Source organism: Dasypus novemcinctus, chromosome 12 (genome assembly GCF_030445035.2).
Source record: "Dasypus novemcinctus isolate mDasNov1 chromosome 12, mDasNov1.1.hap2, whole genome shotgun sequence".
In the NCBI taxonomy this organism is placed as follows: domain Eukaryota; kingdom Metazoa; phylum Chordata; class Mammalia; order Cingulata; family Dasypodidae; genus Dasypus; species Dasypus novemcinctus.
This window is the reverse complement of record NC_080684.1, coordinates 105,825,773-105,840,475: the sequence shown is the minus strand read 5'-3', so window position 1 is coordinate 105,840,475 and position 14,703 is coordinate 105,825,773. Positions and strand designations below refer to the sequence as shown.

Here is a 14,703-nt window from a genome sequence, read left to right as displayed (position 1 = left end):
TCTAGGCTTCACCTGGATTTGATCCTCGGGACCTCCAATGAGAGAGAGAGTGTCCCAGTTGCTTGTGCCACCTCAGCTCCCGGCTTCTCTTGTGTCTTGCCTTGACTCTCCCCTGCGTCTCTCTTTTGTTGCGTCATCGTCTTGCTGCATTGCTCGCCACGTGGGCCTGGCTCGCCGTGCGCGCATGCCTTTACCAGGAGACTGCGGGGATCAAACCCAGGTCCTCCCACATTGCAGACGAAGCCCGATCGCTTGCGCCACATCCGCTTCCCCCGACTAGTTTTTAATGAGATCTGTAAGAACAGAACTACTGCCAGCCTGGACTCAAAGGGACAGAAAAGAGACAGATGGAAGGAAAAAAAAAAACAAAAACCTTCAGGGCAGAGCATGGAAGCGAGGCCGGGGCTGAAGGTGGGTGTGGAAAGGGCCCGTCCTTTTGGGGTCCAGAGGGTGGAGTGTGGTGGTTTAGGGCTCTGTGCGCCCCAGAAAATCGTGTTCTTACATTTGCTCCATTCTTGTGGGTATGGACCCATTGTACGGAGGACGTTTTGAGGAGATGACTTGATTAGGTGCCCCGGAAGGGTCTTAGTCCTCTTACTGGAGTCCTTTATAAGAGAACGAAATTCAGAGAAGGGGAAAGCAAGCCACGGAAGCACCAAGCCCGGGAGAGAAGGGAGGGGCGAGCAGCCGCAGCCGTGCTGCCTCGCCACGCGCGGAGGAGGCCGGGAGGGCCGGCGGCCGGGCTTCGGGGCGGGAGCGTCGCCTGATGGTGCCTTGACTTGGACACTTTTTTCAGCCTCAAAACTGTCCACTAATAAATTCCCCGTGTTCAAAGCCAATCCATTTCACGGTGTCTGCTTTCAGCAGCCCAGGAAACTAAAGCACTTGCTAACATTTTTCTTCCTTTTATTGTAAAGAACAAATAGAATACATGTATTGTATTTAAATAAATATAATACAAATTGTATTTAAGTACAATTTATTGTATTTAAGTTGTACTTCAATACAATTTAAGCCCGGCTTGGAGCTCTGCTTGTTCGTTTGACGTTCCCCCACAGCGAGGGCTCTACAAAGTTCCCCTTTATCACGCTGACGTAAGCCTTGCTCCTTCCCTGCCATGCCTGGAGAATGACGCTTCATGCCGTGAACCGGGAGGGCCTCGTCCAGCCACTCGTGGAGGAAGGAGGGCCCTGGGGACCCCTCTGCGCCTCCCTCGGCGTTTGGCAGGTGGCCCCTGACATTGAACTGGCTGGGAGCCACGACCCCGCACGTCGTTGCGCAGAAGCGCGTTTTCTGAGTGGTCCACCCGGGCGTGCTCACGGCAATCCAGGCCCGTGGAAGGGGCACAAGCTTTCAGGCCGGGCGGGCAAAGCCTGCTTGGGCTCCAGGATCCTCAACTGTGGGGTGGGTGCACATGAGCACGGCACCCCAGAACGGGGGCAGAAGGACCCAGCAGCCTGTGCCTGTCTGGGGGTGCAGACGGCCCCCGTCGCTGAGCCGCCCTGGAGGGAGCTCTGCCTTGCACGGAGCCCGCCAGCTGCCCCGCTGCTCATCTCACTTCTTGAACGACACAAGCGCCTTCTGCCAAGGCACAGCCTGCCCCACGAGCAGCCCTGCCCCTCATCCTCACGACCCGTCAGGCAGGTGCTGTGAGGACCAGGCAGAGCCGATTAGCCCCACTTTACAGGTGCGTCAACTGAGGCTCAGAGGGGGAGCTGAGAGGGGGCAGAGCCAGGTCGGGGGCGGGCACAGGCACCAGTCGGCCGTTGCCAGAGGTGCTTTTCAAAAAAATCCACACCCCGTGGGAGTAACCATTTTAAAGCCTCGCTCCGGAGCCTCCTCTTAACCGCGCTGCGCTGTCGCCAAAGCCGCGCGCCCGCCCCAAGCCCGCTCCACCCAGCGCCTGTTTGGTGCCTAAAGCGGCCGCAGATCTGACCCCACACGGCTCCTGCTCAGCCACGAAGTGTCTTCACCCCAGGTGCTCTCCAGCGCCCCAGCTCCAATGCCACCGGGATTAAGCCGTCGGCGCGTCATCCGGGGAGCTCCTTGTTCCCAAGCTGTCCTCGCAGACGGAAGGCGGGTGGCGACCCCCCTTCCATGACAGGGCGGAAGAGGCCCAGGGCCGCGGCGGCCTCCCCGCCTGCTGTCAGCACGACCGCGTCTGCGTGTCTCAAACAACGCTCTTTCAAGACAGAAGTTAGGGGAGCGCACGCCGTCCACACCGGACACGTCCTCGTGAAGGCAGGGGCCTCCCCTCTGGCCGAGGCATGCTTTCCTGCGCCCTTGCCATACCCGAGCCGAGTCCCTTGGAATCTTTGTTTTTTTTAAAGATTTATTTATTTCTCTCCCTTTCCCCTCCCACCCCAGTTGTCTGTTCTCTGTGTCTATTTGCTGCATCTTCTTTGTCTGCTTCTGTTGTTGTCAGCGGCATGGAAATCTGTATTTATTTTTGTTGTGTCATCTTGCTGCGTCAGCTCTCCGTGTGGGCGGCGCCATTCCTGGGCAGGCTGCACTTTCTTTCGCGCTGGGCGGCTCTCCTTATGGGTGCATTCCTTGTGCGTGGGGCTCCCCTATGTGGGGGCACCCGTGTGGCACAGCACTCCTTGCGCGCATCAGCACTGCGCGTGGGCCAGCTCCACACGGGTCAAGGAGGCCCGGGGTTTGAACCACGGACCTCCCATATGGTAGACGGACACCCTAACCACTGGGCCAAGTCCACCGCCCCCCGAGGAATCTGAAGACACCTACTGCAGCGCAGGAAGTCATGAACGAGACTACTGCTCGGGCCGCAAAGAGATGGACTTATTTTTCTTCACTGTTTCAAAAACAGGAGCACAGAAAGCCCTCCAGTTTGAGGAAGGGACAGAGCATGAGACACAGGAGCTGAGTTTTTTTCACAAGGGCTGTGGGAAAGGCTGGGCTTCAGGGCACCTTGCATTCGGGGCACCCTAGTGTATGTTAGAGAAAGGCGCCCCTTCTTCTGGGCAGAGACAGTCCAGCCCTGGGTGAGCAGAGCACTAGCTGACTGGCGGCCTCTCATCTGGGTGCTCTTGTGCAGTGCACAGCCTGCACAACGGCTCATGGCGGCCGTGCTTACCACTTCCATTTGGCGGTGAAGGTCATGAACTATTTGATCCTGGAAATGAAGAGTCTGACAAGGGGCTGTTTGGATCACGGACGCCTCCAGAATAAGAGCTCCCTAGGATCCAGCATCTCCCTCTCCCCTGTCCCATAAGCCGCAGCCTGCGGTGTGAGCTCCCGCAGCCAGCCCGCGCGGGAGGCTGGCCTGCCGCCATCGGGACCTGCAGCCGGGACCCCAGCTCGCCGCGCGGCTTCCACGGCAGGCCTGGCCCTGGCACAACCGAGCAGGCTGGCGACTCCCGGCCATTGCGCCCCGCGGGTTTTTGCCATTCCCATTGCACTTTCAGCTCGTCAGCGGATTCTTCGGCTGGGCCAGATGGGACACCCATAGCCCAGAGTCTTCAGTGCATCGTGCCTTGTTCCCTCCAGCTGGGGGCTCAGGCCCGCTGCTCCCCACTGAGCTGGTGGGGGAAATGGTCAACGGCCGGACCCCGGGATTTGACCATAGCGGCTTGCCCAGCCTCTCCGCTGTCTTCGCCTTCTGAACCGTCCCCAGCTCGGACACGCGTCCCCCCAGCCGCCACTCCTGTCTCCACACAAGGGCCCGCGATGCTTCCAGGAAACCCCAGGGCCGGGCCGGGGCTTGTCACGGGACCGAGGTCCAGTCAGGACGTGGGGTGTCCCCACACCCCAAGAGGCTCAAGGAGGGTCAAGGAATGCCCCCAACCTGCGTGTTCAAAGGGAGCCCCTCCACCCGGCCCCGGCCGTGGCACATGGCGTGGACTTGACTCGGGGCCGTGACCTCTGGACAACAGGCCGCGTGGCTGGAGCTAATGGCCACGGCGCATGGCAGGGCAGGGGCTGCCCTCGGAGCAGTCCCTCCGTCCATGCCGGGGGGTCTCCCACTCCCCCGGAAGGCGGAGCCGCCGTGGCCGCCATGGCCGTGCTCTGCCGACTCTCCCAGCGCAGCCTTCATGACACCCGCTGAAGACGGAGGAGCTGCGGGCCCCGGGGGGGACCAGAGCAGCCGTCGCCGGAGCTCGCGGGCGCCAGCTGCAGGGGCCACAGGATAGGCGGTAGGGTGGCCAGGCCACCCACAGGTCAGGGGGTGCTCCCGCCTGAGCAGAGGGAGGTGGGGCCGATGCCAAGGGCTGGAGCAAAGGAGGGGGCCAGGGAGGGAGGGAGGGCGGAGGGCAGAGAGCCCCTGGCCGGGGCCGGGACCCAGGATGGAAGCCGCAGCTGAGAGGTCGTGCGCTGCACCTGGGTCAGTCGTGGCACCTGCCCACCAGGTGCTGGACACAGACGGGCTTAGTTCTGGGAAGGCATGTACACGGGAGGGGGTGTGCACAGAGGGGGCACACGGGCAGAGAGGGCCGGAGACCCCGGGCCATCAGCACGGCGGCTGCGCGGGCTGCCAACTCGTCCCTCCAAGGACGCTCGAGGCCAGTCCTGTGCCACACGGGCAGCCAAGGGTTCCCCGGCTGCGTAAGTTTGGGAACTGCCCGCGACGCCCCTCCCTGAACGCTCGCAGTGCTGGCTGGAACGGGAACAGTTCTGGGGATGCTGGCGTCGAGGGGCCAGGCGCTGATGTGCCCTTAATTCATCACACAAAACGTTGGCTGAGAATGTCCCTGGCACCGAGCAAGACGGACCCCCTTGACAGTGAACGAACAAATAGAAAATGCCAAGTGGTCAAAGGGATCTAAAGGGAGATGGGCTAGGGCAAGGGGCAGCGCCTGAGGGGGCTGGGGGCTTTATACAACAGCCAGGAAGGCACCAGAGGGCCCCGAAGGAAGTGGGCGAGGAGGTCAGGCCATGGGCGGGGTAAGTGCAAAGGCCCTGGGGCGTCCCCGGGCCAGTTAAAGGGGTGAGGGGGAGTCTCGGGGCGTCAGTGGAATGGGGGCGGGGGCCAGGTCCTGGGGGGCCGAGTGAGACTCCGGACGTTCCTGTGCGGGCTGGGAAGCCAGTGCACCAGGGCGGGGGGCGTGAGCTTGAACTGAAATTCAAAGAAACATTGTTCTTGTGGGGACGTGCTGGGGTGGGTGTGACGTGTTTATGAAATAGCACACACTAAGTGTGGACTTAGTAAGGGGTCCGTGGTTTTCACCTGCCTGGCAAAGGGGTCCATGGTTAAGAGCCCCTGCACTATGGGGTGGCAATGGATATATGTCTTGCCAGGAACATTCTAGAAGCTGAAGAAGGGCTGAAGGGGGGTGGGAGTGGATGCCAGGAGACCGCCGCTGCGCTGAGGAGGGGGTCACATGGCCACAGCAGTCGGGGGAGGGGCAGAAAGGCCGGGCCTGGGCCTTCCAATCCGCGAGCTGGCGGCCAGCAGGTGCCAGGCTGGCGGGTGGGGCCCTCGCCCGGGCGGCAGCGCTCAGGGAAGCAGGTCTGGGGGCAGGTCGGAGGTCAGATCAGAGTTAGGGGGGGACGTGCCATGCAGGCCTTCGCCACCGCGCCCCCCCCCCCCGCCGGGCCCACCCGTGCGAGCTGAGCGTGCACAGCAGGGGCACGGGCCCCCTCACCCAGCTCCACCTCCCGCTGCCTCTGCCCCTGAGCCCCCTTCTGGACAGAGCCCCCCAAACCACAGTGGGGGCCCTTCATGTCAGAGGTGAGCCCTGACACGGCAGGCACCCAGGGGTGCTCAGAAATGGCACGACGAGCCGGTGACAGTGGTGGCAGCAGCCGGGGCTCCAAGAGACCCTCCCAGCGGGGACTAGTGGTGGGGGGGCGGCGAGGCCTCGGGGGAAGCGCGAGGTGGGGGAGGGCCGGTGGACTGCGGCCGCCTCGTCCAGAGGTCCACCCCCCGTGCCCTCACCGGTGGACAGTCCACGACCCGGGAGGCAGGCGGCCCCTGCTGCCAGCTGGGGACAAACCCAGCTCCCGGATGGCGTCGGTGGAGATGGCCCAGGCCATGGCACTCCTGCCGCGGGGGCGCAGGACGAGTGCTTTCCATCTCTTCTGGAGAGTTCCACGGACGGCCCTCAAGTAGAAGCCTGAGCGCCGCACGTGCCACACGCCAGCCCTCACAGCTCACCCGGGAAGCCCCAGAGCAGAGGAGGGCGTCGGGAAGGTGGGCAGGGACAGGGGCAGAGGCGGGCAAGCATGGCCCAGAGAGAGAAAGCAGCGGAGAAACTTACTCCAGCAGGCGCCCGTGGTTGAGCTCGTGGGACGGGGGCAGCCGGCAGCAGCTGAAGGTGACGACTCTTCTCCCAAAGCGGTCGTCCCCTGGAGGGCCAGACAGACGAGAACCTGAGCCGCGGCCCCCGTGAGCGAGGGACGCCCCCAGCCCCGAGACGCCCGCCTGGCCGCGGGGGGGGCGAGGCGGCGGCTTTCCCGGGGCGGAGGGGCCGAGCTCGTCTCTGTGACCAGATGCCCACGGAAACCACGTCCCCGCCCGCGGAAGGCAGAGGCCCAGGGGGAGGCCCCCGGACACAGCCCAAACGCCTGGACTCCCAGGCCCCCTGTGGACACCCTTGGACTCTGGGCCTGGAGGAGCTTGGGGGGCCGGGGGCCGGGCTTTCTAGGAGTGACCACACGCCGGAGGGCAGGAGTCCGCGCCCCCCGCGTGGTCTCCCGGCACGTCTGTTCCCGCCCACGTGAGGCGGTGAGGACGGGGCACTCCATGAGAACCGGGCCAGGTCCAATTCCTGTGTCCCCAGAACCGGGGCTCGGGGCACCCAGGAGGGGCCAGGTGAGCTGCAAAGCCGGCGCTTCCTTCTGGAAACAAGGACGGCTGCCAGGGACCCACCACTTCCCGCACACGCCAAACCCCTCTTCTTCCAGCTCCCACTTGTGGGACCCCCCATCCAGACTTCCCCCTCGCCGTGTCCTGGGCCCTGAGAGGCCCCCAACATAAAGGACTCCCATGGGAGGCTAAAGCCACACTGTTGGGACCCAGCTCCCTGGTGTCACAGATGGCACCTACCACCTCGATTATCCAGCTTTAGCCCTCACTTTGTGGTCACGGGCCCGGCGGGGAGCAGCGCTGCGGCCCGGGGTCCTAGAAGTGCAGCGTCTTCATTACAGCTACACACGCCCAGACGCCCGAAGTACAAGCGGAGGCGGGCGGGGCTGGAAACAAGGGGCCATGGGAAAGACTAGTGGGGGTCAGGGAGGGAGACCCCCTGCAGACGGGAGTCAGGGCAGGCCTCTCTGCCAGGGGCATCTCAGGGAGGCTGCGGCAAGTGCAAAGGCCCAGGGGCAGCTTTCGCTCTGGCTTCCCCTGGGGAACGGGCCTGGACGGTGGAAGCAGCCTGCCAGCCAGGGGGGCCTGAGAGGGGAGGCGCTGTGGGCTGGGGCGGGGGGGCACGGGGTTGAGAGCTATCTCAGGGTCTGCTGCACGGAGGAAGGCTGTCTTGTTCACAGCTGTGTCAACAGGCCTCGCCCCTCAGGACACACCTGACAACGGAATGGAGAAAGCGGGCTCGTGGACTTGCTGTTATGGGGGTAGAAAGTGGGGGTCCAGTGTAGCCCCCCGTTCCTTGGCACTGGGGTGGGTGGGAGAGCAGGGGGCCGGCAGGGGCCGGGGGCTCTGGCTGAAGTGGCTGAGGGGCTCGTGAGGCATCGTCACATCCACTCAGGAGCCCCCCACCGCTCCTGCGGCCCCCCCAGTCCTCTGGGTGCTCGGGCCAGATGGCTGGAGCCCCACACCCTGCCTGTCCTTCCCCCAAGGCCCTCGTCTGACCCCCCACTCATCAAAGGCACTTGCGGTCTGGCCACCTGCCCCTCCTGGCCCCCGCCCCTGTTGCCCCCTACGCCCCCCTGGGTGCCTGCAGTGGCCCCTCCCGCTCCCTCTGGCCCACCCAGCAGGCAGGCAGAGGCTCACAGCGCCCAGGGCCCCCTCCTCGCAGGAGAGCGCCCGGCTCCAGTGAAGGGGGGTCGGAACGTCAGTCCCTGCCAGACCCCGAGACGGCCGAGGCTGGGGAGCTCGTGCCAGGCCACGGGAGAGCCACAGAGGCTGCCCCCCACCCCCAAATGGCACTGGGCACAGTCACAGGCTTCTCCCCACACACCAGCGTGGCTGGTGACTGCCAGCTGGACACAGAGAGGCCCCTGGGCTCTGCCCTCCCCACTGTCCCCGCCTCTGCCTCCCCCCTCCCCCGCCCCGCTCTCACCCACCCACCACAGACCAGGGGCCCAGGCAAGCCCCCTGCGCCCCCAGACCTCTCTGCTGAGCACCAGGTGGGAGGAGGCCACGCACCTCGGCCGCGTCCCCTTCAACACAGTCACGGGGCACCCCCAAACCGACCCCTCCACGGACCCCTCTGTGAATGGAACCGCTTCCACCCAGAAGCCAGGAGCCGTGCCCGACCCTGCTCCTCCCAGCTGTCAGCCAGCGCACCTGCCGGGCGCCCCCACACGCGGCCGTCCAGGGCCCAGGCTGCTGGACCCCTGGTCGCCCCCGCCACTCCCCCGGCAGGCCTGAGGGCCCCACCTGCCCAGCGGCCTCAGGACCCCCAGGAGTGGGCGCAGCCGCATCCCCGTCCCACCAGCCTCCCCTGTCCCTGGAGTGCGTCCTCCTGCCGCGCCGCGCCCTCCATGGAGGTTCTAAGCCTTCTGCTAAGCCCACCTCTCCTGGGACCTCAGCCCACAGCACCCCTTCACGCACAGACACGCAGGCGCACAGACACACAGATGCACAGACACGCAGATGCACAGACGCACAGACGCACAGACGCACAGATACACAGACACGCGCGGATACAGATGTGCAGATGCAAAGACACACGCCCCAGGTGGGGCCGCTGCGGGCTACCGATCCCAGGGCCAGCACACAGACACACACGGGCAGACACACGCGTGCTCTGGTCTTCAGCACCCACAGAGGTGCGCTGAGGACCACAGTGAGGACTGCAGGGAGGACGTGCAGTGAGGATGCGCAGTAAGGACACGCGGTGAGGATGCACACTGTGTACACACAGTGAGGACGTACAGTGAGGACCACAGTGAGGACACACAGGGAAGATGCACAGTGAGGACACGCGGTGAGGACCATGGTGAGGACCACAGTGAGGACCGCAGGGAGTACCACAGTGAGGACCGCAGGGAGTACCACAGGGAGGACCACAGGGAGTACCGCAATGAGGACATGCAGGGAAGATGTGTAGTGAGGACCGCAGGGAGGCCGCAGTGAGGACGCACAGGGAGGATCATAGAGAGGATGTGCAGTGAGGACCACAGGGAGGACTACAGGGAGGATCGCAGGGAGGACCACAGGGAGGATGCACAGGGAGGATCACAGGGAGGACCGCAGTGAGGATCGCAGTGAGGATCACAGGGAGGACCGCAGGGAGGACCGCAGTGAGGACGCACAGGGAGGGCTGCAGGGAGGCCGCGGTGAGGCCGCCCTGCCGTGGCTGGGGAGTGCTGACCTCTGCCGGGTCAGGGCGCAGTCTGGCCGCCGGCCCTCGGCCGCTCCCCTGTCCTCGCCTTGGAGTGGCAGGAGCCGTGTCTGCACTGGCCGGTCCCGCTGACTGCGGGGTCTCTTCACGCTTAAGTTAAAGGAGAAGGTGTGCAGTTGGTGCCGCGGTCACACACCCTCCAGCTGCTCCGGGGTCCCGTGGCGGCGGCGGCTGCTCGGTCAGGGTGGAACACCCTGTCGGCACGGGACGCTCTCTGGGGCAGCTCGGCGGCCTCCAACTGGACGAAGGGCTCCGCGCCACCCGCCGGGGCTCCCTCCGGGCACCCGTGCCCACTCTTCTGCCTGCATGCGAACCCCAGACACGGCCCCCGCCCTGCCCCAGACACGGCCCCCGCCCTGCCCCCGGCCCGGCCCCCCCCTGCCCCCGGCCTGGCCCTCGGTCCTGCAGTGGCTCCCGCTCTCCCGAGACAGCCCGGCTCTCTCCTGCAGGTGCGCCCTGCACCCTCCCCGCACGCCGCAGGCTCCGTCCTCAGCGAGCCGCCTTCCTTATGGCCACGGGGCTCCACGGTGAACCCCAGGCAGAGCCAATAATCAGTATTGATCAACTCAACGACTGATTATAGAAAATCGATCAGGAATGGGAAGACAACAAGGGGACCAGTGCAAGCTGAACTGTGCGCCCCCAAAAGCTAGATCCAAGTCCTGGCCCCGGTATCTGCAGCCGTGTCCACACTTGGAAGCAGGGTCTTCACAGACGTCACCAAGGGGAGATGGGGTCATCTGGAGGAGGGCGGGCCCGAATCCAGGGACGGCAGGACTCCTACAACGGCCGCGTGACGACACGGAGGCAGAGGCTGGAGGGCTGCCGTCACCAGCCCAGGAGGGCGGGCTCGCCAGCAAGAGGCCGAGGACCCTCCCCGAGGGTTGGGGGGCGTGTGCCCTGCCCGCCCTCGATGGCGGAGTCCGAGCCACTAAGCTTGCCCGGCTTCGTTACAGCAGACCCAGCAGCCTAACAGATACGCTCCCAGAAACGTACACAAGTGTAGTTCCAGAAAGTTGATGAGTTCCAGAAAGAAATATTGGATTCTGCTTGTAATCTGATCGGCACCTGGGCATGACTGAGTTATCATTAGGGCATGGAGTCCCCACCCAGGTAAGAGGCACGGCAAAGGACAGAGTTGAGGGTTTTTGATGTTGGAGTTTGATGCTGAAGACTTAAGCTGGAGCCCCGGGAAGTCAGCACACAGATGAAAGAGAAGCCAGCCCTGGGAAGAGAGGAACCCAGGAAGCCCGAACCCTCGCAGACGTCGGCAGCCGTCTTGCTCCAAATAGACTTTGGTGAGGGAAGGAACTTACACTTTATGGCCTGGTATCTGTAAGCCGCTACTCCAAATAAATACCCTTTATAAAAACCAACCCGTTTCTGGTATTTTGTATGAGCACCCCTTTGGCTGACTAGTATGATGACTTACAATTCACTGCAAAGAGTAAAAAAAAGGAACAAAAAAGAGAAAAAAGAACAGGAAAAAAACACAAAAACTGTAAAGAAATGGGATTTCTGTATCAGAATGTTCACTTGGAATGGAAATGGCAACGGGCCTTTCTCACCCCCTCCAGCTCAGAAAGGTAATGAATCAATCTTGCACACGTCCACAGGTGCAGAGTTGTCGTCCGCCCCCCCCCCCACGTGCACATGAGGCCGTCCCCGCCCATGCACAGTCGTTCCCCGCGCCCCCGCGTGCACACGCCAGGAGAGCTGTTTGTGATTTAGGGCATGCATCCACTTCTGCCGGGAGCCTGGAAGCCCCCTGAGGCTGGGGATTCCGGGGCTAGGACGGGCTCTCAGGACAGCAGCCTTTGCGTCTCCGAGCCCCTGCCGTGGGCAGCAGCACTTAGAATTCCGCTCACGCCGGCCGTCTGTTTCGAAAGCCCCCCTGGCAGGGCTGCACGGGAGCACACCCCTTTGTCTGCTCCCCCGCCAGGGGGGGGTTCTGTGCACGGAGCCCCGGATGCTGCGCCCGGAGCAGGCGGTGGCGCCCACCACGGTTTCCACTCTCTCGGGGGCCGGGGCTTCTTGGCCGAACTTGGGTTTCTGCTCCCCAAGGGGGCAAAAGAGGAGAGGGCGGCCTGGTTTCTGAGCTTATTAATCATGGCTGTGGCTGCCGAGGAAACAACGAATTAAATGCCCCGAGAGGGTTTGCTAAAGAAATTTAACATCAACATGGAAAGGTTAAAAAAAAAAGCCAACAAAACAGAACCACCCAGGGCGGCGCCAAACCAAGTGGCAACGTCCCGGGGAAGGCGCCAAAGGACTCGAGGGCGGAAGGCCAGCTCAGCATGCGTCCAGCTCTGCAGAAAAAGACGCGGGTGGCTCCTGCCACCCCCACGCAGCTCCTGCCACCCCACGCTCCCAGGGAAAGGCCGGTGACGTGCGTGGAGGGGGCGGTCTCTGAGAATCAGAAGGGGCTCCCGTGGCCCTGCCCGCAGCACAGCAGAGGGGGCTGAGCTCTGGGAGATGAGAACTGAAGCAGCAGCGCGGCCCTGCTGTGCCGCCACTGCTCCCGAGACCCCCGTGGCCTGCAGGGGCAGCGTGGGGGGCTGGGGCTGTGCGAGGAAGCAGGCGGGCCACCCCGGGCTCCCGGGAGCGGAAGGGGTGAGCAGAAGCAGAGGTCAAGGCCACAGGACAAGGAGCGTGTGTGGAGGGCGCTCCGACTTCATCCAGGTGACCTGGGAGGGGGAGGGGCTCGTGAAGCCCCTGGGCTGCTGGGTGGGGTCAGGGCAGACGGGGGTGAAGAGAGGGAGGGATAGAGAGACCTGGTGAAGGACAGACCTCTGGGGTCGGGGAAGGGGCCTATGGCGGGGGTGGGGGGAGCCCTCGGGATGGTGGCCGGGCTGTTCACTGGGGAGGGGGCACGGGAGGAAGCGCCCGTGTGGGCGGTGGGGCCGGGGGCACCAGGAGGGGTTGCAGACAAGGCCAGGGACTCTCACGGCTGTGGCCAGGAGGCCGGACGTCCAGGCATCCCAGCCCCTACCGCTGCCGAATTGAGTCCAGAGGCTGGAGGAGAAGGCCGCCCCCAGCCCCCGCCTCTCCTCCAGCCCAGCCGTCTGTTCCCCCCCCCCCCCCCCAGCAAAGCCAGTGTTCTCACCCCAGATGAGATGCGGGGGTCCACTACTGCAGCTCTGCTCACTGGAGGGCGGCAGAGGGTGCAGCCAGGGTCTGAAGGGGGCGTTCCCACCCAAGGAGCAGCAAGAGGGTCCGCGGGGCGCCGACGGCACCGAGACCCGCCCCACCTGCCAACGCGGGTGTCCCCAGGCAGAGCGCGGCTCCTGCGCGAGCCTGGAGGGAAGCACGGGGATGGGAGCGGAGGCCCGCGGGGGGCAGTGGGGCCCCTGGACGTCCATGCAGGGCGGGGGTCGGCCACACCGCAGGGAGAGGCCCCGAGGGTTGTCGCTCACCAGGAGCAGGTGGCCGAGATGCAGGGCAGCCAGGACTCGAGCCCGGGGCCAGCAACGAGGCGCTGTTCGCCCCCACACACCAGCCCCCGTGTAACATTAAGAGCTGCAAAGGGGGAGGGGGAGGGGGAGGGGGCCATCCCTGATTCCTGGGGTGGGGTCTCCACTGACTCCCGGGGTGGGGTCTCCACTGACTCCCGGGGTGGGGTCTCCACTGACTCCCGGGGTGGGGTCTCCACTGACTCCCGGGGTGGGGTCTCCACTGACTCCCGGGGTGGGGTCTCCACTGACTCCCGGGGTGGGGTCTCCACTGACTCCTGGGGTGGGGTCTCCACTGACTCCCCGTGCAGCCGCGGGCAGCCTCTTTGCGTCTGGACGTGGGGACCAGCCTGAGGCTGACTTGAGGGGTCCCGGGAAGGATTCGATCTGTAATCCGAGCGCAGCCGTAGCCTAGCGCTGGCTCCCAGTAGGCGCTCGGTAAATGCCACCAGGGGCCACCTGCCAGGCCGGACACTGGATGCCTTCTCGTGTCCTGTCTCCCGCCATCCCATTTCCCAGCAGGGAAACTGAGGCCCAGAGAGGCCATGTGAGTGTCAGAGCCGGCGATCACTCTCGAGGCCGTCTGATGCTGGGCAGCACCCCCGGCCCCGCGCCCACTGCTGCCCCTGCCCCCCCCCGCCCCACTCCTTCCCAGCCAGGCCTTCGGCTCCCGCGGCTGCCTGGACACAGGACCCCGGGGGCACGGGCTCCCGTTCATGAAGCCGTCTACACCGCATCTACACCCAGCTTGGGTAGGCCTTGTTAAAGTAGTGCTTGCCTAATTTGTTAAGCTGCCTCTTGTCTGTTCTTTTATTTGTGAAGTTGGAATAAAATTTACTTAAAAAGTGAAAAAAAGATACAAATTTTAAAAACCTGTTACATCAGCCGATATGAGTAAACGCCCTCCGCAGTTCCCCGGGAAGAGCCAGCGGATCGAAGACGGGCTTTACAAGGACAGAACGGGGAGGGAATGAAAGCTGCCACAGAACACAGATTCTGCGGGTGTCGCTCACGATCCCTGTTCTTCCCCGCTGTTCACAGCAGTGTCCACCGTCCCCCGACGGGAGAAGCCAGTTTATGAAGGAAGGGACTCTTCCCAGAGCCGGCACCCAGGGCTCGGCGATTCAGCTTCTCCCCGGAGACAACGGATGATTAAAGTGCATAACGAGGGAAGCAGATCTGGCTCAACAGATAGAGCGTCCACCTACCCCACGGGAGGGCCAGGGTTCAAACCCAGGGCCTCCTGACCCGTGTGATGAGCTGGTCCATACGCAGTGCTGATACGCACAAGGGGTGCCGTGCCACGCAGGGGTGTCCCCCGTGTAGGGGAGCCCCAAGCACAAGGAGTACGCCCTGTAAGGAGAGCCGTCCAGTGCAAAAAAAGTGCAGCCTGCCTGCCCAGGAATGGCGCTGCACACATGGAGAGCTGACACAACAAGATGATGCAACAAGGAGACACAGATTCCTGGTGCTGCTGACAAGAATACAAGCGCACACAGAAGAACAGACAGCGAATGGACACAGAGAGCAGACAATGGGGTGGGGGTGGAAGGGGAGAGAAATAAAAAATAAATCTTAAAAAAAACACACACACACACACACAAATAAAACACATAACGAAGGCAATGCCAGCATCATGGAGGGATTTGGGAGCTGGCTTTGTGTTTTAGGTCACTAGCCTTTTTTGGTGGAAGCAAATGGAGATTTAAAGACTTTTTGCGTCTGATCTGTGTCCTGCAAGAAAGGCCAGCTGGCATCTGAATAGG

At 63.6% G+C, this 14,703-nt stretch overlaps 1 protein-coding gene across 4 annotated transcripts in view; it reads right to left on the bottom strand.

Moving 5' to 3' along the window:
• The window catches only part of ARHGAP8 (Rho GTPase activating protein 8), a 123,245-nt gene that overhangs the window by 47,885 nt on the left and 60,657 nt on the right, over positions 1–14,703 (bottom strand). For all 4 annotated transcript variants that reach the window (XM_058308916.2, XM_071219104.1, XM_058308915.2 and 1 more), the window contains exon 4: positions 6,222–6,309. In XM_058308916.2, the coding sequence (XP_058164899.1) occupies positions 6,222–6,309 (88 nt within the window). The remainder of the gene's footprint in view (positions 1–6,221; positions 6,310–14,703) is intronic.